We start from the raw sequence: 22431 nt of genomic DNA on the forward strand, positions 1-22431 counted from the left end.
ATACTTTTCACTTTTGAGCTCCAGAACAACCGAGTACAAATACTGCTGTTGAAACTGGATTAATATTAACCACAAACTTAGAGCATGTAGGTTTATCCAGCAATAGTTCAAGATACATAACACCAACAGCTGTACTAAACTGTAACTCTATGAAATTGTGCGTTTTATACATTTAAGGCATTTATTTTTGCTTTATTTTTTTAAAGGTTAAATGTTTTTCATCATATGCATGTGAAAAAATTGTTCTTTTTTGTTTTGTTTTAAAGAAAATCTACCTGCTACATTCAAGGAGTGGAAAAATATATGGTGCTTAAGGTGGTGGGTTTTTAAGAGAATAATAGCAGAATATTACACTAAGTGATGGTATGAGACAGGTGAGGAAATGCACGACTGGTTCAGCTTCCTCATCTGTCACATATCTGGATGATGACACTCACTCTGACATGGAAAACTAGAGCATAGGGCAAGGAATAATCATAAATGCACACCTGTGTGATTCATCCATGCTTTTCTGTGTATGTCACGGAAAAAATATGAATAACATTGTAAACAATCATTACATCAGAATCTATTTCAACTTAAGGGAAGGATATAAATTTCAGAGTTTGAATTATTTCTCTTTAACGTTCTGCTTTATTATTTATTTATATTGATGAATATATTTTTTGAATAACTCAGATAAATGAGTTGTTCGAATGCTTTTGGTCATTTGAAACACAATGATCGGTTGAAAAAGTAAACTATAATAATGTAAATGTAATAAGCATACACTGATTATTCAAATGTGCCAGAAAGTTCCTGATTCTTTAATACACGGACATTTCTTTTCACAATATTGGAAACAACCATTACACAGATTCAGTTATTGGAGCAGCTTAATATTTTATAGTTAATCTTCAAACCTAGAAAATGAACCAAGACCAACTTACACAATAATTCAATAATTACTTAAGCAGTTCAGTCTATTTGTGTTTTGCACAACCATTAACCAGGCTTTGTACTTTCTTTATGAATGTTATAGTAAACTTATGTTTTATTTTAGTGACTTTATATTTTATTGTTAAATGTATGGCATCAAAAAACCACCACCAACAAAAACAATCTGACCTGTCAGTTCTTTTTAATCACTGACATGTGATCATGATTTAGTTATTTAAAAAGATAATCAGCTGCTCATCAGTAAATAGGGAATTTCCCTTGCTGATAACTGACTGATAGCTCTGACTAGCCTCTCATTATCTCCACCCACACGCCATCATTACAGTCATGCTGACCTCAGGTGGAAATGTTGGAGTACTGCAATTTAGATCTACCTTCCCCCACTCCCCACCCACCATAAAGTTTTGACTGTATTGTCAAATAGACATATCAATATGTTTTCACATGTATATGGATTCATATGTATGTACAGACACACAAACATATACACTATTATCAGCTGGGAGGGAACCGAGCAGCTATCACAAAAAAAGATAACCTTCTAAGGTCACAAGGAATTTGACTGTTAAAGTCACACGTGGCTTGTTTGTTCATGATTTGAACACAGAGCTTTTTTAGTCGTTTAAAGAGAAATTGTGTCTTTCAAAGAGCAGTTTTTCCATGTAGGGAACTTACTGAATTCCAAAGCAACTTCTTTAAAAGGCAAAGAATTTAAATAATATGTTATTGAGACTTCGTAAAAAATAGCCAGGCATCATGGTCGTGGACTGCCAGGCATCCAGAAATGTTTGTGGGATTATTCTTTTCCCTGTGTCCTATAAGTGGCTCAAGAGAAGGGATGTTTTCTCAGGACCTTTACCAGAGGGCTGGGCTTTGGTTGGATAAGAGGGTTGGCTGCTTTGCCTGCAAATCGACAAGAAAGAAAAAAAAATGGAAAAGAGGGAGGGCAGAGTCAGTGTTCGGGGAAGGCCTTTTTCAGCCCTTCTTCTCTTTCACTTTATAGGTCCTCCAAACACCCACCCACATACTGACACACACACACACACACACACACACACACACAGATAGCAGAACCTACTAGACAAAGTCAGGAAGTGACATCACCTACAGGAAGAGAAGGCAAATATCTTTTTTCTCTTTTAGTGTGTTGTCTGTTTTCCTGAGGGAAGTTGGAGCCCCTTAAGACCGTTAGCAACTAGCAGAGAGAAAATTCAGAGGACCTAGAGGGGGCAGAGTCACTGAAGCAGGCTTTCACAGGGAGTTTAGAATCAAAGGATCCAGACACTCGAATCCTCCCTGAACTTCCCACAACTCTCCACCACATTCCAAATACTCCGCTGCAGGATTTCGGCCAGGTACAGTGCACAGAGATTTTCCATTCTGTAATGTCTTGTTTTGCTTTCCCACTGACAATTTGTTTCTTGTTGTTGCTGCACCACGAAATGAAAGAGTTTCAAGAAATTGCAGTGTCTGATGGAAAACTGGTAGAAAAAGAAGAAAACAAAGCATGCAAGCCACATTGCATGCTCTAACATGCTTCAGTGTGACTGCTCAGGCAAGTAGGGACAGAAATTGGTCAACAGTCACTTCCTCCTTCATACTGTCACTTTTGTATAAATCATAACTGTTTTCGTATCCCAAAGATGTCTGAGCTGAATCTTTAACTGAACCAGTGTCTCTCAGAGTTTAGGAGTGAATGAAGCTCTGTCTAACTCTCGTTTGTTATGGACATATTCAGAGCTATCGACTGACCACGTATTCAAGTTCCCCCAGTGGTGAGTTTTGAACTGAGATCAGGCAAACTATGAAAGCTAGTGGAAAGAGCCAATGGAGATGATCACATGTGTTTTTATTTTTAGCCATTGCCTTTTCCTCAGATTAAGACAGAAGGGACCCCAGTCCTCCAAAAGCTTTACAAACATGCGAGAGGCCTGTGGGTTGTGATTTTTGAGGTTATTTTGTCAATAGAAAGATAACAACACCCATATCAATATCACGTGTTGGGAGTACAGACTGGCATGAAGTGACAGAAACATCTGCTAATTCAAGTCACTAGAGCCTCAGTTACAACCGTGGGAAATTCTGAATACGGCAGTTAACCCTCTCCAGGCAGACGTTGCAGATTTGCAACAGTTAAGAACTAACAACCTGATTACCCCACATACATATTTTATGAGTTTTTTTTACTCAGAAGTACCACTGCAGGACTTGGTTGTGCATTAGCAACAAAAAACGTAATTTGGGCCTGAGAGGGTTAACAATGGGACTCAGGACTCAATGTGGCTGCAGTATCATGTGTTGCAATCACAGCTGCTTTAATCTAGGTGTCAGATCTCTGGACATTCTTCCCACATCCTTCAAACGGTGAATAGAAATGTACAATTCAATTCGGTTTTGCCACGCTAACACGTTTACAAAACATATTTGAGACTATAAAATGTAACCGTCCATCTTCTTGTTTTAAAGTAAATCCTCCAAGTTAATATTTGTGTCCTTGGGCAAGACACTTCACCCGTTGCCTACTGGTGGTGGTCAGAGGGCCCGGTGGCGCCAGTGTCCGGCAGCCTCGCCTCTGTCAGTGCGGCCCAGGGCAGCTGTGGCTACAATGTAGCTGCCATCACCAGTGTGTGAATGTGTGTGTGAATGGGTGGATGACTGGATGTAGTGTAAAGTGCTTTAGGGTCCTTAGGGACTTGTAAAGTGCTATACAAATACAGGCCATTTACCATTTACCATATTATATCAAATAAATTGTGCAATCATTACTGCTTCATTACCATGACATTCAAAACCTGTGAGGTCATGCTCCCAATACAAGCAAATCACCAGACAGATGGACAATAGTTTTGCACAAAAAATATCCATAAACTCTTAATTTAATTTCATATCCACTTTCTCAAGGAAGAATGGGCCGTTTTCTATCCATATTTAGTGTGTGTGTGTGTGTGTGTGTGTGTGTGTGTGTGTGTGCGTGCGTGCGTGCGTGCGTGCGTGTGTGTGTGTGTGTGTCCCACACAAAATTAAAGTTGTGGTTCTGCCTTTAAGAGCATTAAAACTATTTGACTCAGGACATTTTCTCACACAGTCCTCTTGAGGACAGTTTAATCTTTAGTGGATCACAGCATACTATTCATTTTCCCAGTTATGCCTGACTCAATTGGCCTGACTTTTGGTACAGCAGACTGAAAGTGTTGCTATTTTTACTGGTAGCTGCAACTGAAAACTTTGCTTTGAGGTCATTTGGGTCACAAAGAGCAGCTGTGACTATAAAAAAACATTTTAGCTGGTCTTCTTTAGGAAAATGTAGGTTTTTGTTTTGTTTTTTTTACTTTATGGTAGCTATAACAATTGTTGTAATTAAATATTGCATGAATTGTTTTATCTTTTATGTTTTATTCACCCCAAAACATGCCTGTTATTGTCTTCACAGTGCCATCGTGCCAAATGAAAACAAGAGCTCCTTGCAGTCTCTACACGACAGACGCGAACCACCTGTGACCATTCCAAGAGCTGAAATCAGACTGGTTCCCCTCTCCCAGGAAGGCTACACGTTCTCATACTCCAACCTAATTATTTTTCATCATTGCGCACTCTCCCCTTATCTCAGGGGAAATAACTGAGTCAATGGCATTGTGTCTTGGTCAAGTGTTTAGCAAAGACAAAACATTTAGGCCAAAGAAGCGCTTTGAGCCCGGTACGCAGCGGTTTGAACTGTACAAGAAGGCCCAGGCTTCGCTCAAATCTGGCTTGGACCTGAGGAAAGTAGTTCAGCTCCCAGAAGGCGAGAACCTCAATGACTGGATTGCTGTTCACGTGGTGGATTTCTTCAACAGAATTAACCTAATCTATGGCACAGTGAGCGAGTACTGCAGCGAGCGCACGTGCCCTATCATGTCTGGGGGACTGAGATATGAGTACAGATGGCAGGACGGTAAAGACTACAAGAGACCCACCAAGCTGCCTGCTCTCAAGTACATGAATCTGCTGATGGACTGGATAGAGTCACTGATCAATAATGAGGAAATCTTCCCCACAAGAGTAGGTGTGTGTGAGGAGTTTACAAATGAAACCATTGGACTGCTCTTGAGTGCGTAAGCTAATACATGACTGAGTGCTGGCTGCAGAGATTTTATACTAAAGTGTCAGCACAGAGTGCAGAGGTTGTCTCCTTCATTAAGCTCACGAATGCAATGATTGAGTTCAAGGAGAGGTTAATTAGACAATAAAATGTTGACATTTAGAGGGGGTTGTTGACAAGGTGATCATAGTGTTAAATTAGAGGTGAGAACTTCATGCGTCACAGAAGCGTGAGCTCAGAGCCTCTCTGTGGCGCAGTGGTTAGCACTGACATTCTGGGACTTCTCTTTTCTTATGTCAAGCCTAGACATGCTAGTCAGGTATGATGAAAACATTTCCCACGAGTGTGAATGGGTTTTGGTTGTGTGTTAGTGCTTGACAACTCCTTCAGGATGTTTCTGTCCCTCCGTTTGCTCAGTTATCACAATCCTCCATGGACCTGAGGGAGAATAAGACAGCAATGCTGTCTTCGCTTTGCTTAGAAATTAAATACGAATAATTAGATTGTTCTTCACACGGCCTTTTCAGCTCTTCAGCACAAAACACAGATATTTTTTATTAAGTGTTTTGGGATTGAAACACAAACTATTCAATAGATTATTTAGGAAATTCGGTAGATTAATAGCCCTATTGTAGATAAGCATGATTAATGATGCTTTTTAAATCTGCATACATGGTAAATCCATTTACAATTGAGTCCTACAGTTTCCTTTATCAAATCTATTATTTTATTAGACCAGCTTCTGAATAGAAGTCCTTTTATATCTTATTGTTTTCCTTCTTCATCCTAGGAGTACCTTTCCCCAAGAACTTCCAGCAGGTGTGCAAGAAGATCCTGAGCCGTCTCTTCCGGGTGTTTGTGCACGTTTACATCCATCACTTTGACAGCATCTGCAGTATGGGTGCAGAGGCCCACATCAATACCTGCTACAAACACTATTATTATTTCATCTCAGAGTTCAACCTCATTGATCACTCTGAGCTGGAGCCTCTGGTGAGACATCAGATGTATGAGTGTGAAGTGAGGATGCATATGAAAAAGGATCAGATGGAGGTTTTGTAACGGAGGAACTGTCAGTCTAGCAGAGAATATCTACCATCTTGCCAGCTTTATCCCAGCTGCGTGAATGTTTGATGTGCTTATTGTTCATTTTTGAGTAGGTGTGTTTTCCAGTTTAGCGTACATACAGTGGCTTGCAAAAGTATTCTGCCCCCTTGAAATTTTCCACAATTTGTCACATTACAGCCACAAACATGAATCATTTTTAGTGGAATTCCACATGAAAGACCAACACAAAGCGGTGCACATGTGAGAAGTGGAACGAAAATCAGACATGATTCCAAACCTTTTTTACAAATAAATAACTGCAAAGTGGGGTGTGCGTAATTATTCAGCCCCCTGAGTCAATACTTTGTTGAACCACCTTTTGCTGCAATTCCAGCTGCCAGTCTTTTAGGGTCTGTCTCTATTAGCTTTGCACATCTAGCAACTGAAATCCTTGCCCATTCTTCTTTGCAAAACAGCTCCAGCTCAGTCAGATTAGATGGACAGCGTTTGTGAACAGCAGTTTTCAGATCTTGCCACAGATTCTTGATTGGATTTAGACACCAGACAGGTCAGGGATAAAGTTATTGAGAAATTTAAAGCAGGCTTAGGCTACAAAAAGATTTCCCAAGCCTTGAACATCCCACGGAGCACTGTTCAAGCGATCATTCAGAAATGGAAGGAGTATGGCACAACTGTAAACCTACCAAGACAAGGCCGTCCACCTAAACTCACAGGCCGAACAAGGAGAGCGCTGATCAGAAATGCAGCCAAGAGGCCCATGGTGACTCTGGAATCTGTCCGTAGGACAACTATTAGTCGTGCACTGCACAAAGTTGGCCTTTATGGTGGCAAGAAGAAAGCCATTGTTAACAGAAAACCATAAGAAGTCCCGTTTGCAGTTTGCCACAAGCCATGTGGGGGACACAGCAAACATGTGGAAGAAGCTGCTCTGGTCAGATGAGACCAAAATGGAACTTTTTGGCTAAAATGCAAAACGCTATGTGTGGCGGAAAACTAACACAACACATCACTCTGAACACACCATCCCCACTGTCAGATATGGTGGTGGCAGCATCATGCTCTGGGGGTGCTTCTCTTCAGCAGGGACAGGGAAGCTGGTCAGAGTTGATGGGAAGATGGATGGAGCCAAATACAGGGCAATCTTGGAAGAAAACCTCTTGGAGTCTGCAAAAGACTTGAGACTGGGGCGGAGGTTCAGCTTCCAGCAGGACAACGACCCTAAACATAAAGCCAGGGCAACGATGGAATGGTTTAAAACCAAACATATCCATGTGTTAGAATGGCCCAGTCAAAGTCCAGATCTAAATCCAATCGAGAATCTGTGGCAAGATCTGAAAACTGCTGTTCACAAACGCTGTGCATCTAATCTGACTGAGCTGGAGCTGTTTTGCAAAGAAGAATGGGCAAAGATTCAGTCTGTAGATGTGCAAAGCTGGTAGAGACAGACCCTAAAAGACTGGCAGCTGGAATTGCAGCAAAAGGTGGTTCAACAAAGTATTGACTCAGGGGGCTGAATAATTATTTATTTGTAAAAAAAAAGGTTTGGAATCATGTATGATTTTCATTCCACTTCTCACGTGTGCACCACTTTGTGTTGGTCTTTCATGTGGAATTCCAATAAAATTGATTCATGTTTGTGGCTGTAATGTGACAAAATGTGGGAAGGTTCAAGGGGGCCGAATACTTTTGCAAGCCACTGTACATAGAAGGCACCGACAATAAAATCACTCAGTCTGAAGCTCATAGCGTTCTCACTAAGATAATATATTCCATATGACACACAAATTTAATTAGTTTTCACTCAGTTTTCCAGCATGAACAAAATGTATCCAGGAAATGGCTAGGTCTGATGAGAAAAGACTCATAAGAGAATCTGCTGACTTTGGATAGTCATGTGATTAAAGATTGTACTTGTTTCTGTTTTCCAACTAAGGAGCCTCTATCGCATGTGAGCTGATGGGGAATGGTGTTCCAAGTGTCAATAAAAAGCTGCAGTTATCATCATTACCTCGCTTGGGCTGCATAATTCCCCCTGCAATGTGAAAACAGGGACAAGGCATTAATGTCAACACGCTGCATAAAGATAAATCTTTTGAATAGACCTCGTTTTATTGCCCCACCTCTTGTGCCCCAGGAAATTATGTTTGTTTTTAGTCTTCAAGGAGCAACTGCTTTCTTTCTCAGAATCATGACGGTGTAAATATTCATTTTCTCAAACAACATATTAGACTCTATCTATTAACATCTCCTCTTTTTCTTTTCCTGCAGAAAGAGATGACAGAGAAGATATGCAATTAGACAAAGCCACATGGACAAAGGAGTTTACATTATGACGTTATCTGAGCCCCTTGAGAAAACTTCCGCATCAAAACACCAGACAGAGAACTGCTTTGTGTACACTTGTACGAGTGGTTTCCAAGCATATGACATGGCCCATAAACTCAGTAGACTTCTGCAGATGGTGGCAAAGTTCCTTTACAGAACTTTTCACTTCACATTCATTATGGTGCTGTGAGTTTCCTCATTATTCTGTATTGTTTTATACACTGCATCTCCTGTACTCTGTCTTTCCTCTTGTGCATGTATATGTTTTATCTTCGTGTAAGTTTTGATGCATTGTTTGTTTTCTCGTTGACCAGAGTTTGTATTTTGTACGATGTGTTTTCACTGTTTAAAATCTGATTTAAGGGCATAAAAGTTCTTCCCATCAGCCAATCGCGTCTGCTTTCATTTTCGCAGGAAAAAGAAAATCACAACAACAACAGATATAGCATACTTATTATCACTGCTCACTTGCCAAACCTGTTACATGGATAAATAAAGGCCATCATCATGCACCAAAAATCCCCACTACGTGGACTGAGGCGTGGTGACGAACCCTGCCAAGTGACGTTGCATCAGTGCGGTCACGCTACCAATGGGAGAGGAGTTAATCCGGAAAGGGGCGGGGCAAACGTCTGCTCTCGCGTTTTCCCGCCCGGTACGTCATCAGCTGTTTGGACTGATTGATAACAGAAAGCAATGGGAGCTTACATCAGCTGTCACAGGCTTTGACTGCAGGGATTTGGCTGGCGTGGAGTCCACGTTTGAAGGGTTTGTTGCATTTGTGGTTTTATTTTAACGTCGCTTAAACAGTCTCTGAATACAGTTAGCAACTGGTCATGTAAATCGGTTTAGCAAGCTATCTGAGTTCTTTCTTGCTAGCTGGGGCTAACAACAGCTATAGTAGGCAGCCACCGCTAGCTCTGGCTTTTGTAATGCCGTAATGATCTTTTATACAGAATTCCCTCCTGGTAACTAGGACAACGTTGCTAATGTTAAGTAATTATCTAAGTGGACGTTGTTGGCTGTCCGTACACATATTTATTAACTTCAGTATCGATACAAACTGCTGGTATAACTCCATTAGCTAACAGCTAATTATCAGTTTTGTGTTTTTCTAACCGAAACATAACATTTAACTAATTCAATAAACTTTGCTGTAAGTGAATATTCTGCGGTCATGTAGATGAACAGTAACCGCAAACTCAGAGCGATACACAATGTAATACCAAAGAATGAAAGAAAGAGGAAACTGGAACACATAAGCTCGTTAGCTTATGTGTTCCAGTTTCCTCTTTGGGCGGTGTCTTCTCCATTGCTCTAGCCTTTTGCCTCATCACTGCATTGTATTTAGTTGTTACGTATGTTTACGTGACTAACTATATTTGTATGTGGCAGTTGGCAGATATGGTGAGGCACGGCGTGATGACGGAGTTGCAGCCCTTCCAGCCCTCCCTCCAGGTGATCTTCTCTATGATTAGTGGTGATTACAAAAGCTGACTTCCTGAAACATGTCTGATAAGATAAAAGGACCAGAAAATGGTGCACAGTAGTTTCATCAAAGCACTGTGCCCTGTTGTTTGAATGTTTCTGGTAAAGTTCAGATAAGGCCTGTCACGGAGTTTCCAGTATTATCATATTGATCACTGTTTTGGCAGACTGCCATAGGTGGTTGTAATGATCAAAGTAGTGGTGATGCATCCCTATAACTGCAGTTAGTCATTTTACAGTTGCAAGCCTATGATATGTACAGAACATTTTATTATATTATGGATTAGTGTTTATTTTTAGTATTTATTACCAAGGCCAAATTAAAATTTTCCTTTTTTGCTTTTTTCATTTGCTTTTTCTCTACTGTACCAACATTGATCACTGGCTGATTTTGCACTATTCCCTCCCCCTGTCCCCCCCGTATGGCCTCCTTCTCTGTAACAGGGTAACTCCCTTGCTTTGGGCCAAGTAGGGCAAAACTGTGGGAGCATTCAGGAGAACCGAAATACCTCAGAGGAAAGACAGAATCTTTCCCAAGACCCAGCAGGTACAAATGCTTTACTTTTCCTAGCATTTCTATAGCTTTGTAAACTTTACAAAGCGAGAGCACTGTGCAAAAAAATTGCAATGTTTTAATTTGTGTGTATGGACTCATTTCTGCCTCTACAGAGTGTGAAAAAAGCCAGCCAGTGAACATCCCAGATACAGGTAAACGAAAGAAGAAGAAAAGAACTAGAGCGACAGACAGCTCCACTGGCACTTTTGATGGTAAGTAGGCTAAAACTGAAACACATGCAGTACGTGTGAAAGCAGGAAAATTGACCAACACTTCATATTTTCTTCAGATCTCTACAAATTGACTCATGAGGTGCTCGGCCAGGGAGCATATGCTAAAGTTCAAGGATGTATCAGCCTGCAGAATGGACATGAGTATGCCGTGAAGGTAAGTAGGGACAGTTTTGCCAAATTTAAATGTCATTTGAACAGGTTGGGTTGCTCTTTAATGGCAACATTTTCTTTAAAGCTGTACTGCATTTTTTTTTTTAAAGTCAATCAAAATGTCCATTGAATCACAATTTCTGCTGCTCGCCTTCATAGATCATAGAAAAGAGTGCAGGACACAGCCGCAGCAGAGTCTTTCGAGAAGTGGAGACTCTTTATCAGTGTCAAGGAAATAAGTGAGTTGATTTTTGTCTGATTAATATTTAAAAAAAAAAAAAAATGAGAGAGAAAAGAAAACTTATCCAGAATAAAAACAATTCTGATCACCTAAACATATCGTTGTCCAGGAATATTTTGGAATTGATTGAATTCTTTGAGGACAACAACTGCTTTTATTTGGTATTTGAAAAGCTGCGTGGTGGTAAGTGTGAATAATTAACACAACAGTTATGTAATGCAAACAGAGCTGTTGCCAGATGGCTCATTATGAGCGCACAAATATACCCGTGAGTGATCCTCTTCTCTTTCTGCAGGTTCTATTCTTACACATATCCAAAACCGAAAGCACTTTGATGAACTGGAGGCTAGTAAGGTAGTGAAAGATATTGCCCAAGCTCTCGACTTTTTACACACAAAAGGTAGGTCAAAATTCAAGCAGGTGTTCTGCTGAAATCCAAAGGAAATAGAGGTTTTGTTTTTGTTTTTGAGTGTAAAGGTGACAGTGTTTTTGTTTGCAGGCATTGCCCATAGAGACCTTAAGCTAGAAAACATACTCTGTGAATACACTGATCAGGTAATTGGCATTTAATGAGTTGAGAAAGGCATTAATTATCCCTTAAGGTTTATAATTTAACAACATAATCATATATTTACTCTCTTTCTACTTAGGTGTCGCCAGTAAAGATCTGTGACTTTGATCTAGGAAGTGGAGTAAAGCTCAGCAGTGCCTGTACACCCATAACAACCCCAGAGCTCACAACACCAGTAAGTGTCTAATTCTAAATTGTCGGCCAAGTATAGACACATAATATTGTCCAATTAACTAATAAGGGATTACACTGACTTACCTCTTCTTTGCTTTTGATCTTTGCCCTCTCTCAGTGTGGCTCGGCAGAGTACATGGCTCCAGAAGTAGTCGAGGTGTTCACTGATGAGGCCTCCTTCTACGACAAACGCTGCGATCTGTGGAGCCTCGGGGTCATCCTCTACATCTTACTGAGTGGCAGCCCACCCTTCACAGGACACTGTGGCTCTGACTGTGGCTGGGATCGGGGAGAAAGATGCAGAACATGCCAGGTATGCCCACTCCAATCAGCACTGTTGTTTAGCATCGATCCCATGGATAATTGCTCAGCTCAGCAGTGTTTGCACCAGAGATTCACTGTGTGTCCCCGCTTATCATTCTGAAATGAAGACATTATAAATAATATAAAACTACAGACTAGAGGTCTTAAAAGAACACATGCTCTGTAATGCCTCCTTTAGCTGGCATTACAGCTTGTTCATCTTAATGCTGGCCTCTTTGATTATCATGTCCATGGTAGACAGTTCAAATAAAGTAACTAAAAATTTTTCTTTTTTTGCTGTATACTGGCTTAATTAAGAAACATAATTAGTAATGTAGGTAAAGTTAGGCTTAGATGTAGGTTGAAATCTCTTTTTAAAAAAAAAAAAAAAAAATGAGAAAAGCCGATGTATAGGAGCACTACGGCTGATTTGGCTTTAGCTGTTGACCCATATGTCAAATGCTCTTATGTGAATTATTCAGAAAAGCCAAACACTTTCAGTACAGTTTGGGGTTTTGTTTTTTTGTTTTGTAGTAGAGTATTAGGGCTGAGAAGAAATGGGAAGAGGTTCTGTAGATTTACCAGGGAAAACCTTGTTTTAGCTTTCACTTCATCTAGATGGATGTCGTCGGTTCTTCTTCCATTATCTTGGCTTGAGCGGAGTTTTGGTTTGGTTTATTGAATTTTGTGCTGCTTGGAGAAAAAGCTCACTTTTGTAAAGAAGGTGTGAGGTCTGAATTTATAATGCACAACAGAATGACAACACCATTACAAAAATGAATGCAGCACAATAATGCAGCGTGCGTGCGCGCGCGTGTGTGTGTGTGTGTGTGTGTGTGTGTGTGTAAATGGCATGTACTTATCAGCAGGTTATTTGATCTTCTCCCCTCAGAGTCACCTGTTTGAGAGCATCCAGCAGGGCAAATATGAATTTCCAGACAAGGACTGGGCCCACATCACAGTGGGTGCCAAGGACCTCATATCAAAGCTGTTGGTTCGGGACGCCACTCTGCGCCTCAGTGCTGCTCAGGTCCTCAAGCACCCTTGGGTGCAGGGGGTGGGTATAATTACATTTGAGCACTACTTGTCTAATGTTAGACAGCTGGAATTATTGTCCTTATTTTCCAGCTGTGAGTTTTTTTTTTCTTTCTTTCTTTTATTTATTTATTTTTTTCCAGAATGCTCCAGAGAGAGGTCTTCCAACTCCTCGTGTTCTGCAGAGGTCTGTCTTTATTTTAGCTCCGTTTCTGTGGTTGAAGTAGAATCAGACCTTTAGTGTTTGTGGTTTTTCATAGGAAACTAGAGTTTCTGCACATACCTTTGTTTATGAACAACTTTTTTTTTTTAATTTTGAGAACAATTTCAGGTTCTCTCTGCTTCAAGATGGTTTTTGTTTTTGTTTTTTTATTTTTTAAGATGGAAAATATTGGGATAGATGAAACAAGGATCTAGGATACTTTATTCTAATCACATTATTAAAGTGAGAAGTGGCAGAAATGTGCTTAGATGTCTCTCATATCTTTTTCTGCCTTCTTTCTTGTTCTAGGAACAGCAGCACCAAAGATCTGACCCAGTTTGCAGCAGAAGCCATCGCCTTCAACCGGCAGCTATCCCAGCACGAGGAGCAGCGGGAGGACGTCGGAGCCATTGTTTGCTCCATGAGGCTTTCTCCTCCTTCTAACTCCAGGCTGGCTCGCAGACGGGCACAGTCCAGTGCTCTCCGGCACGGAGACTTTGCACCCACTTCAGATGACGCCACAGCCTGAGGGTCCTTAACCTCCTTATCGTGTTATCTGAATAATTTTAGTTACCTCCTGTGTGGATTTTTATTTTTATAGGGAGCCTTGTAGGATTGGTCACACAGTATGGAAAGTGTCTCTGTTGTTGAAAGTCCTCTCCTTGGCCAGTAGTCTTATCAGTGAGAGTTTGAACATCAAGTGCGCAGTTAAACCTCAGCTTCTGCCTACTAATAGAAAACAGTAAAACTTCCAGGATTTGGCCAGGAGTTACTTTAAGCTGATGAGTATTTTTAACAAAGGTTTGATTTTCTTTCAGAACAACTTTGGCTTTAAGAAATTTATGTATTGTCTTCACAGGTTGGGTTAGTCATCGTTACCCAAAACACCAGAAACTGCTCTCAGTGCCAGCAGTTTTTACTAAAATACATATCAACACCAAAAACAGCATTTTAAGAATCAGGACAGCTACGCAGCAGCAGCTGCTGCTTTAATGCAATATCGTCTTATAGGTAGATTTTATTTTATTTTATTACTTGTTTTTCCAGCTGTGAATTAGTTATTTTATTTGAAAGCTTTTTAGTGACTAAAGAAAAGGGATTTTTTTTTGTTGCTTTTTTAAAGCATGTTTTCTTTTCTTTTTTAAATTTTTTATATGATTTTTATGTGTGAATGTATGTGATTTAAGTGATAAAAACAGACAACACTTAGAGGAGTCTGAGGGTTAAACAGGGCCTTTCCCCTGTTTTACCTGTTGACTCTTTTGTCGAGCTGTGTCTTCATGACTACCTGAGAGTGTGGCTGGAGGTTGCAGAAACTCATGGAGTGAGACTGGATCTTAAAGTTTTTTTTTTCTTCTCATGTCAATACAAGCTACCTGCAGCACTGATGTACTTTAAAATAAATATCTTATTTAGTTTGCCCAGAATGGGAGGTTCTTGTGTTTTTAAAGCTTCACCAATGATATGAATTTGACACTTAAAAATAGTATTTATCTTTTCAGCGCTTTTGCTATAACTTCTCGTTGGAGGTCATGTTTGGTGTTGTGATGCAGATTATTCCAAGAGGTTTTGCTTAATTTCTTATTGTCTTAGTGATCTTATATATATATATATATATATATATATATATATATTTTTTTTTTTAAGTCTAAATTACTTGAAATGTGAAAATTGCATTTGTTTTAAGTTTTATGCAGTTCATGAGACTTAAAGCTGAACTGTGGGACTTTTATATATAATGTTAATGTGTGCACACAAAGATTATTCACCCTATGAGCAGCAGGTATGGTCTCTGTATTTTGTAGTGTTCCTGATTCCTGGGCTGGCTCGCTGGCTTAGATCAACCAGCAGTGACTGGGTTTGCCAGTCCTCAAAAGAGCTGCAGCTAAAGCAAATGGTGTGGCTTAAAAAAGTAGAACGGGACTGAGCGAGATCGTTTGCTGCTTCAGATAAGTGTCACTGGGAGGGAAAGCGGTTGACAGCGAGTAGAAACGTTTAGCGGTGGATAAGCCTTTCCTTGTTCTAGATTTGCATCACAAGCACTTGTTGATGGTATCTGTGTAATCTACCTGTTACAAGCCCTGCATGGCTGGTTTAAAGGGATGAGAGAATAGTTTATGTTACACTAGTGAGATACGTGATTCCATTCTGTGAAGTGAGTTTATAAAACTGTTAAATATTTTTTTAATCGTCCCTGTTTTGATTTTGTCTGTGCCAATGGAAACTGTTATGGATGAACTGAGAATTCTTTGATATTTTCTGATTTTTGATTTTGTTTTTAGAAGAAGCTACTTTTTCTTTATGTTGTCTTATAATTTAGACTGTCTGTGTTTGAATGGGATCTCCAAAGGCTCCTGTTTATCGTACCTTACAAAGTTTATGTGCCAGTGCCAACTCATTCCCTTATTTCACACTGTTGCCATGGACAACCCATCCCTATAGCAACTAAGGGCCTTCATAGGCTGGCATGAATTGATGGAGATTTGCTCAGAATGAATACACATGTTAGGAAACGACTGCTTGCTATGATAAAGCCCCCACACTAGTATGATTCATAAAAGAAGCTGTTTGTTTCCCTCCGTCTACTTGAGATGGCCTAGAATGAGATGCAGTAATTGGTATGCGATTATAGAGTCGCTCTGAAATGTGTCAAAGCTCATATGGGGTCCTATGCATAAAGCTCTCATGTGTAGAGCGTGTTTTCACTGGCATGTTGTGTTCTCAATAAAAAGCTCTTCTTGTCTAAGCTGTGTTACATCAAGACAATATTACTGTGTTGTGCACTCAAAGGTCTCGTTCACAAGACGTGAGCAAATGGATTTTTGTTTTCACTGCAGCAGATGTGCTTTAGTTTACAAAGATTTATTTCAGTCAGGAGTGATAAATGGTAACAACTCATTGTTTTGGACTAAACAGCTGAGGAGGGGACAGGAGATGGTGAATAACCTCTACGCACACTGGTAAGAAACAGAGGCCGTGTCCTTGCTGAGACTTCTTTGAAAAGCAAAGGAGAAAGAGGAGCGAGGCCATAGTCTCGAGCCTTTTTTCTTTTTTGCACTTTAATAACCCAGGTTTCACAAACTTTTCCCATCATTAGATTTAAGGAAATAAACATCAGATAGATGTAGGAGTGCAGTGGTGTGTGTGTTTCCACTTTTCCCGAGAGCACCTTTAATGTGACACGTTAGAAGCTTAAGCACTTCAGAGGGTGATGGCTGTGATTGGGCTGTTTGTTTGAAGCAGCTCCACAGCGCAGCCAGTGGCCGATATTCAGCAGTGCATCAGCTGCAGATCACTCCGCTGCTCACCTGCAGGAGGAGCAGATCACACCCGCCGCTCCTGTGCAACATGACACACGGACAAAGCGCCCAAACGGCCAGAGTCATGTGTCCGATGTAAGGTAAGCGACACAGAATGGTGCAGAGAAATTTTGCAGCAAGTGTTGCTTTCAGGTTTGTGTGTGTGTCTGTGGACCATCGGCGAGAGAACAAGACTGTTTTTATATTTGCAGATTCTCACTTGGCATTATCAGCGTTGTTGCCTTCGATGAATTGTATTCGCGCTTTAATGTTGTTGAGGTTTAAAGTCTCATTAGACGGGAATGCTCACAGTTTTTTAACAGCTAAGAAATTACTTTGGAAGAAAAAAAAGTTGCCAGAGTTCAAAATCAGAAGAATGAAAAGTCTTTAAAACATTTGCACTGCTTCTAAAATGTGTCATGTTACTTTTCAGCCTCTCTTTCTAAAGAGATCAAATGATCTATTTTCAGCCATTTGTCTGATCAACAGCTTCTCTGAGCTCTCCTGAGACATGGTGCTACCTGAAAAAAACTCCAGTTCATCTGCTCCCAAGAAGACCCCCGAGCAGCATGCTCCGAGGCACCAGAGCATGCCCTCTCCAGCCCTGTGCTGCGCCTGTGGGCTGTGCATCATGCTGGCTGGCATCAACATCACCCTGGTGGGAGCTTTTGCGTTTGGTACCTTTATCCCTACAAGCAATCCTCCCATCTTCATTGGGCCTCTTCTTTTACTCATAGCGCTGGCTTTCTTTACAGCCTGCTGTGTCATCAGCAGGAGACCTCAAGCCCACACTGCCCATAAGGCCAAAGGAGGTGAGAAATGGGCGCTGATGAGGATGGGGGCAGTTGCTTTTGAGATGGAGACGAGCGAGCACACGCTTCAGGACACGACAGCTGTCCAGCTCAGCCCCACCAACTCCCCTAGCTCATCTCACAAATCCAGCTCCATCCAAGGGGAAGCCACTGCCCTGCCTTCCTGTCAGGATGAAGCCACTGAGCAGCACACAGAGACCTGTGGCACTGGTGTTACTGGAGATAAACCCACTCTGAGCTCTGACTCCCGGGAGAGCACTTCCACATAGATCAGATCACTACATAGCGTGGACTTTGTTCTGTTTACACTGTCTGGCGTGACTGCAAGGATTAATTGCTACTATAAGTTATAAGCTAAGTCGTACTTTATTCATGCCAAAGTTGGTAAACTCAAATAACACATGACTTAAGTAACTAGAATGATGGCGTGGTAATATGATACAAGAGCGAAAAGGCCTGCAGACTCAGCCTGTGAGCGTAAATGTATTGTGCAAACTCCCTGATAATTATTCCGTGTGTTTCAGGAAGTTGTACTTTTACTGCCCTGTCCCAGGATGTACATTATCTTTCCAGGAAATGAAACAGGGAAGGAGATGATACCGTAATCCAAGTGCCTGTGTTATGTAGTTCTTGTTGTAGAACACATCTAGTGATTGTGTATTCATTGTGTATTCGTTTCCTATGGATTGATTTTGGTTAGTGTTTGCCACCTTTGTGAAGGAGGATCAGTGCAGTTATAAAAGCCGGGTGAATGCAGTCACAGCTTTTCTACACACTTCAACATAACTTTTCTTTCTTCTTCTTATTTCCTGCACCAGCTGCTTTGAGTGATGGTGTAACCTTGAGCTGTGCTAAAATAGATTCAGGAGTGTTTTGTGAATTTCTCTACTTGTGTTGTCGTGCATGATTACTACAGGTGCTAATACATGCTGTATATTTTATAAATATAGATACACTATATACTTCTGTTCAAGTTAAGAGTTATCTATTCAGACAGCTCACTAAAACTATTAAGGATGCTATCTTGAGCAAATTATAATAATAATACTTCTACTGACCCCCTTTGTGAAGAATACACAGAAACAAAGCCACTGGAACTGTCAGGCTAAATGAGAAGATGCACAGGCTGTGATGATAAGTCATTTGTTATCTGAGTAACCCCAGCAGGGACTGTACAAACGGCTACGTTGCCCATCATTTGGCGTCTGACCCAACAGCTGCTGGCAAATGCGAAAGCCCTGTTTACTCATCGTTTTACATCAGCTGTCCTCAAACACAGCGTGTTCCCCTCACACAATCAAACCACGGAAAAGATAACACGGTGGCCAACGCCCACTGTTATTGCAGTGTTTTTTGAGTGGATACAGGCAGGCTGTGTGGGTGTCTGTAGTTATTCAATGACTCGTTTCTGTAAAGAAGGTGACATGTCTTGGCAACCTCAGCTCAACTAGTAATGAGGTCATGCTGCTCTGAAGAATGGCACAGCGGGATTAATTTAGCGCAGGGCTGGGTTTAACTCAGCAAAGGTTAATGTAACTGAGCAATTTTTATCTAAAAAAAATACTTCCATCCATTCATGCAGACTTGATCCTAACCCCACTATCATGGATGAGAGGTGCGCTAAACCCTGAACAAATCACCATTCCAAGGCACATCTGAACTTTTATCCATAGATATCATTTTCTTCTTTTGACTGGCCGCTTTAGGAATAGCTATAGCAGGTCATCTGCCTCCATCCCAGCCTAGCATCTCAGCCTCACCTCTCTACGTTCGTCTCCAAACCGCTGTCCCTCTGATATACTCATTTCTAATCTTGTCCATCCTGGTCACTTCAACAAAATACTTAGCATCTCTAACCCTAACCACCACCAGATAAGCCTCCTGTGTACCAGGTCTTACTCCCATTGTGTATAACCAGTTGCCCATCCCTGTTGCCAAGTGCTGGATCATAGTTGGTTGTCTGATTGTTGTTTTCTATCGAATACTGTAGTTTGTAACTTGCATAAAGCACCTTAAGGCAAGTGTTTTTGTGAATTTGTCCTATATAAATAAAATGTAATTGAATTGAACTACTCTCTTGCAGCTGCTTCTTTTTACCGTAAATGTGGAGTTTCTCTTTATATTTCCTTTTTGTTGTTATTAGAAAGGCTTGCAGGAGTGTGCATTTCCAGTTTGGTGCTCTGGTTTTATTCTCTCTGTTCAGGATCGAGGCATTTCTAAGCCCCGAGCCAGAGCGCAGTGTGCAGTAAATGGCAGACAACTTCCTGAGGCATGCTGGAACACGAAGGACGCTCTGAGGCTAAGCAATGACTGGAAATTTTCTCTGACCTGTGTTGTCACTGGGATCATAATAGTGGAAGTATTCCCACAGAAGCCTCCAGGAATAGGAATTATTTATTGTCTGTACTGGACACAGGTCAAGATCATCTCAAGGAGCACCCACTCCTGTCTAACACAAACGGGGACGTTTGAGAGAAAATCAAGTAAAGCAGAAACAAAATGAGTTTTATTCATAAAAGCATACAATTAATTTTGTTAGAAAAAATGGAGCAATCGTGCCACAACTCTAAACTTTAAGAGTAACGCAAACTCAATAACCTATAAAGTAGCTTTAATCTATTCTAGTTGATCTGATGGTGATATATTATTTGTAAATTAACTGTCTTTGCAAAGCTATAAAAGGTTTGCAGCTACCTGTAAAACCTAATCATAAAAGTCAAGAATGACAGTTTGGGGTCTGTCAGCCACTGAAGTAAACCTTTTAATTGTTTTCACCAGAATATTACTTATGCACTGTAATGATGCATCATCATTAATAACAGTGTAATGCCCTATAAAGCAATATATCAGCCAACAGATGTATTTTAATTTTACTCGTGATACTTTCTGTTGATGATGATGTCTTTTTTCACTTTTTCACAGAAAATGATCTCATGTCTCTCCTCCTCCACACAAGCACAGAACATCTTGACATTTACTTTTTCTTCTTTAATTCAAACATTAAACACTTTAATATTTATTTTCATATATTTTCTACACATCAACACACTGCTGCAGGAACATTGCTGTAAAGTATTTCCCTACCCAAAAAACCTACCACGGCTAGCATATTAAATAATAAAATCCAAATAAAAGTGAGTAATCGTCTCATCATCTTTCACCACATTAAATTGATGTCTGACAGTTTTTATCTCTGGACACAGAGATACAAGCAGAGTCTAGACAAAGTGGATACAATGAACCTAAAGAGCAGCAAGTTTGTTTAATTTGAGCAATGGTTCAAACTGAATGTTCGTTGCTTGATTCAAAGTTAAAATCAGCTTAAAAAGAGTTCGGCTCAGCCGGGAGATATATCTGATCTCATGACTCCACCCTGTGGATGAAAAGCAGTACCGTATATCACTGCTTTATAAACATGGGACAAAACTTATGAAAGTCTGAGCGATTTTTGTAACAATGCTTCTTGGTAATACATTTTTTACGGTTGAAAGAGTGTTTATTTCCACTTAAATATGCCCTCATATTTTTATATCGAACATCGAGTACCCATCAGCGCTGATAAATGCAGTAATGCAGATGCAATAATTACGTATATCCAATCTAAACCTAACATTATGGCCAGCAGCTGTACTGCGTGTAGTGATAAATTATCTGCTATTCTCTTCTTAGTAGTTACTCCAAGTCATGGGACGAACATTGCAGTACTACTGTGCCCAGACCCTGAATCTTTTGACTCATCGGTAAGTATTAAGTCTGTATAAAGCTTCTCCAAATAATTCTTTGCTATATACTAAACAAGTGATGGGACTTTCCTTTTATTGCATTTTGTATGTATAAGTCTACAGATGGCATAACAAACACCTAGATAACTAAAGGACTGTCGGACAGTTCTTTATATTATGTAAGCCAAGATGTTTTATATTTGAAACACACACAAAGTTGGTTCTGTGGGTTTCCAGAAATCTTGCAAGATGCCTTTGCAGGGTGAGTGTCACTATGCGCCGTTCACTGACCCAATATGTAAACATAGCTTTAAGTGTGCATTGAAATGTGTGTGTGTAGTGTGTAGTGTGTCACTGGTGAGTCTTGCAGTAATTAATAATTATAATGAATAATTATTACCTCGCGCTCTCCCATCCAAGTCTGTGACTGACTCAGTCTGATCATGTTGTCCTCGTTCGACTCCACCATCCGGGCCTTTCTGTGTGGTGTTTGCACGTTTCCTCTTGTGCTAGCTTATTGCAGTCGAAATCAGTTGGGTAAGGGTAACTGGTAATTCTAAAATGCGCACTGGTGTGAGTGCGAACGGTTATATGTGTTAGCCTTGCGACAGTCTGATGATTTGTGCAGGTGGGTGGATTATGTATTAAATTCAGTGTTCAGATTATCACCATAAAAAACAAAGAAAAACAAAAACGCTAATATGAATATCCCCAAATCAGATAACTGAGAAAAAGTATTTATTTCCTTTCTTGGCCTGTATAGGATGCAATGCTCTTTTAGGACACTAGAGGGCAGTATCGTCGTTCTCACCGTGTTTCTGAGCGCGATAATCATCCAAGGTACACTAACCTTTCTTTTTTCTTCTTCTTCTTCTGTTTTTGGAGGGGTGGGTGGTCATTCGGATTAATGTGGTGGTGAAGGACATTTAATTAGTAATAAGTAAAATTTAACTCTAAAAAGTGTAAGAATTTGACGCTTTTTTAGTTTGTACCCCAGAAGAACATAATTAAAGTGTCCCCAACCTAGCAAAATGAATACCGCAGAATTAAGACAGTCTCGTTCTAATATTAACGTAATGGGCAAGTATGAATAAAAAAACAAATGTAAAACTGCACAGGTCCATGTTGCAGAAGTTTTAAACTGCACCTTTGCAGAAAATTTAAAATTTAAAGTCAGTATCATCCCCACAGAGTTTCTCTCCGCTTACTTTGAATCTAACAGTCTAACAGTGAAA

At 40.4% G+C, this 22431-nt stretch overlaps 3 protein-coding genes across 6 annotated transcripts; all 3 read left to right on the top strand.

Moving 5' to 3' along the window:
- Positions 1 to 2038: 2038 nt before the first annotated feature.
- On the top strand, positions 2039 to 8800 carry mob3c (MOB kinase activator 3C). 2 transcript variants are annotated; one of them, XM_085265529.1, is made up of 4 exons: positions 2039 to 2294; positions 4370 to 4981; positions 5808 to 6010; positions 8019 to 8800. In XM_085265529.1, exons 2-4 carry the CDS (start codon positions 4564 to 4566, stop codon positions 8040 to 8042), a joined length of 645 nt encoding a protein of 214 aa, XP_085121655.1. In that variant the 5' UTR covers positions 2039 to 2294; positions 4370 to 4563; the 3' UTR covers positions 8043 to 8800. The 2 variants fall into 2 exon arrangements, with proteins under 2 accessions (XP_085121655.1, XP_085121654.1); XM_085265528.1 differs by having other exon boundaries at positions 8354 to 8800.
- Positions 8801 to 9006: 206 nt separating this feature from the next.
- Positions 9007 to 16109, top strand: mknk1 (MAPK interacting serine/threonine kinase 1). Of its 2 annotated transcripts, XM_085265168.1 has the most exons (14): positions 9010 to 9178; positions 9806 to 9868; positions 10343 to 10445; positions 10568 to 10666; positions 10744 to 10841; positions 10997 to 11076; positions 11188 to 11261; positions 11374 to 11478; positions 11578 to 11633; positions 11729 to 11824; positions 11942 to 12136; positions 13019 to 13183; positions 13305 to 13348; positions 13673 to 16109. In XM_085265168.1, exons 2-14 carry the CDS (start codon positions 9815 to 9817, stop codon positions 13890 to 13892), a joined length of 1389 nt encoding a protein of 462 aa, XP_085121294.1. In that variant the 5' UTR covers positions 9010 to 9178; positions 9806 to 9814; the 3' UTR covers positions 13893 to 16109. The 2 variants fall into 2 exon arrangements, with proteins under 2 accessions (XP_085121295.1, XP_085121294.1); XM_085265169.1 differs by lacking the exon at positions 13305 to 13348 and having other exon boundaries at positions 9007 to 9178.
- Positions 16110 to 16682: 573 nt separating this feature from the next.
- LOC146546376 (transmembrane protein 275-like) lies at positions 16683 to 19534 on the top strand. 2 transcript variants are annotated; one of them, XM_085264947.1, is made up of 2 exons: positions 16683 to 16763; positions 17133 to 19534. In XM_085264947.1, the coding sequence occupies exon 2, from the start codon at positions 17174 to 17176 to the stop codon at positions 17741 to 17743; it is 570 nt and encodes a 189-aa protein (XP_085121073.1). In that variant the 5' UTR covers positions 16683 to 16763; positions 17133 to 17173; the 3' UTR covers positions 17744 to 19534. The 2 variants fall into 2 exon arrangements, with proteins under 2 accessions (XP_085121073.1, XP_085121074.1); XM_085264948.1 differs by having other exon boundaries at positions 16713 to 16763; positions 17152 to 19534.
- The last annotated feature ends 2897 nt before the right edge of the window (positions 19535 to 22431 follow it).

Source organism: Mchenga conophoros, linkage group LG23, assembly GCF_057382185.1.
Source record: "Mchenga conophoros isolate Kocher_MC1m ecotype Shallow Benthic linkage group LG23, M_conophoros_male_GT1.1, whole genome shotgun sequence".
Classification (NCBI taxonomy): domain Eukaryota; kingdom Metazoa; phylum Chordata; class Actinopteri; order Cichliformes; family Cichlidae; genus Mchenga; species Mchenga conophoros.

Coding starts and splice junctions, on each gene's coding strand:
- mob3c (XM_085265528.1), top strand. CDS start 4,564: ATGGCATTGTGTCTTGGTCAAGTGTTTAGCAAAGACAAAACATTTAGG. Junction 4,982..5,807: donor AATCTTCCCCACAAGAGTAG/GTGTGTGTGAGG, acceptor TCTTCATCCTAG/GAGTACCTTTCCCCAAGAAC. Junction 6,011..8,353: donor ACTCTGAGCTGGAGCCTCTG/GTGAGACATCAG, acceptor CTTTTCCTGCAG/AAAGAGATGACAGAGAAGAT.
- mknk1 (XM_085265168.1), top strand. CDS start 9,815: ATGGTGAGGCACGGCGTGATGACGGAGTTGCAGCCCTTCCAGCCCTCC. Junction 10,667..10,743: donor CTCCACTGGCACTTTTGATG/GTAAGTAGGCTA, acceptor TATTTTCTTCAG/ATCTCTACAAATTGACTCAT. Junction 13,184..13,304: donor AGCACCCTTGGGTGCAGGGG/GTGGGTATAATT, acceptor ATTTTTTTCCAG/AATGCTCCAGAGAGAGGTCT.
- LOC146546376 (XM_085264947.1), top strand. CDS start 17,174: ATGGTGCTACCTGAAAAAAACTCCAGTTCATCTGCTCCCAAGAAGACC.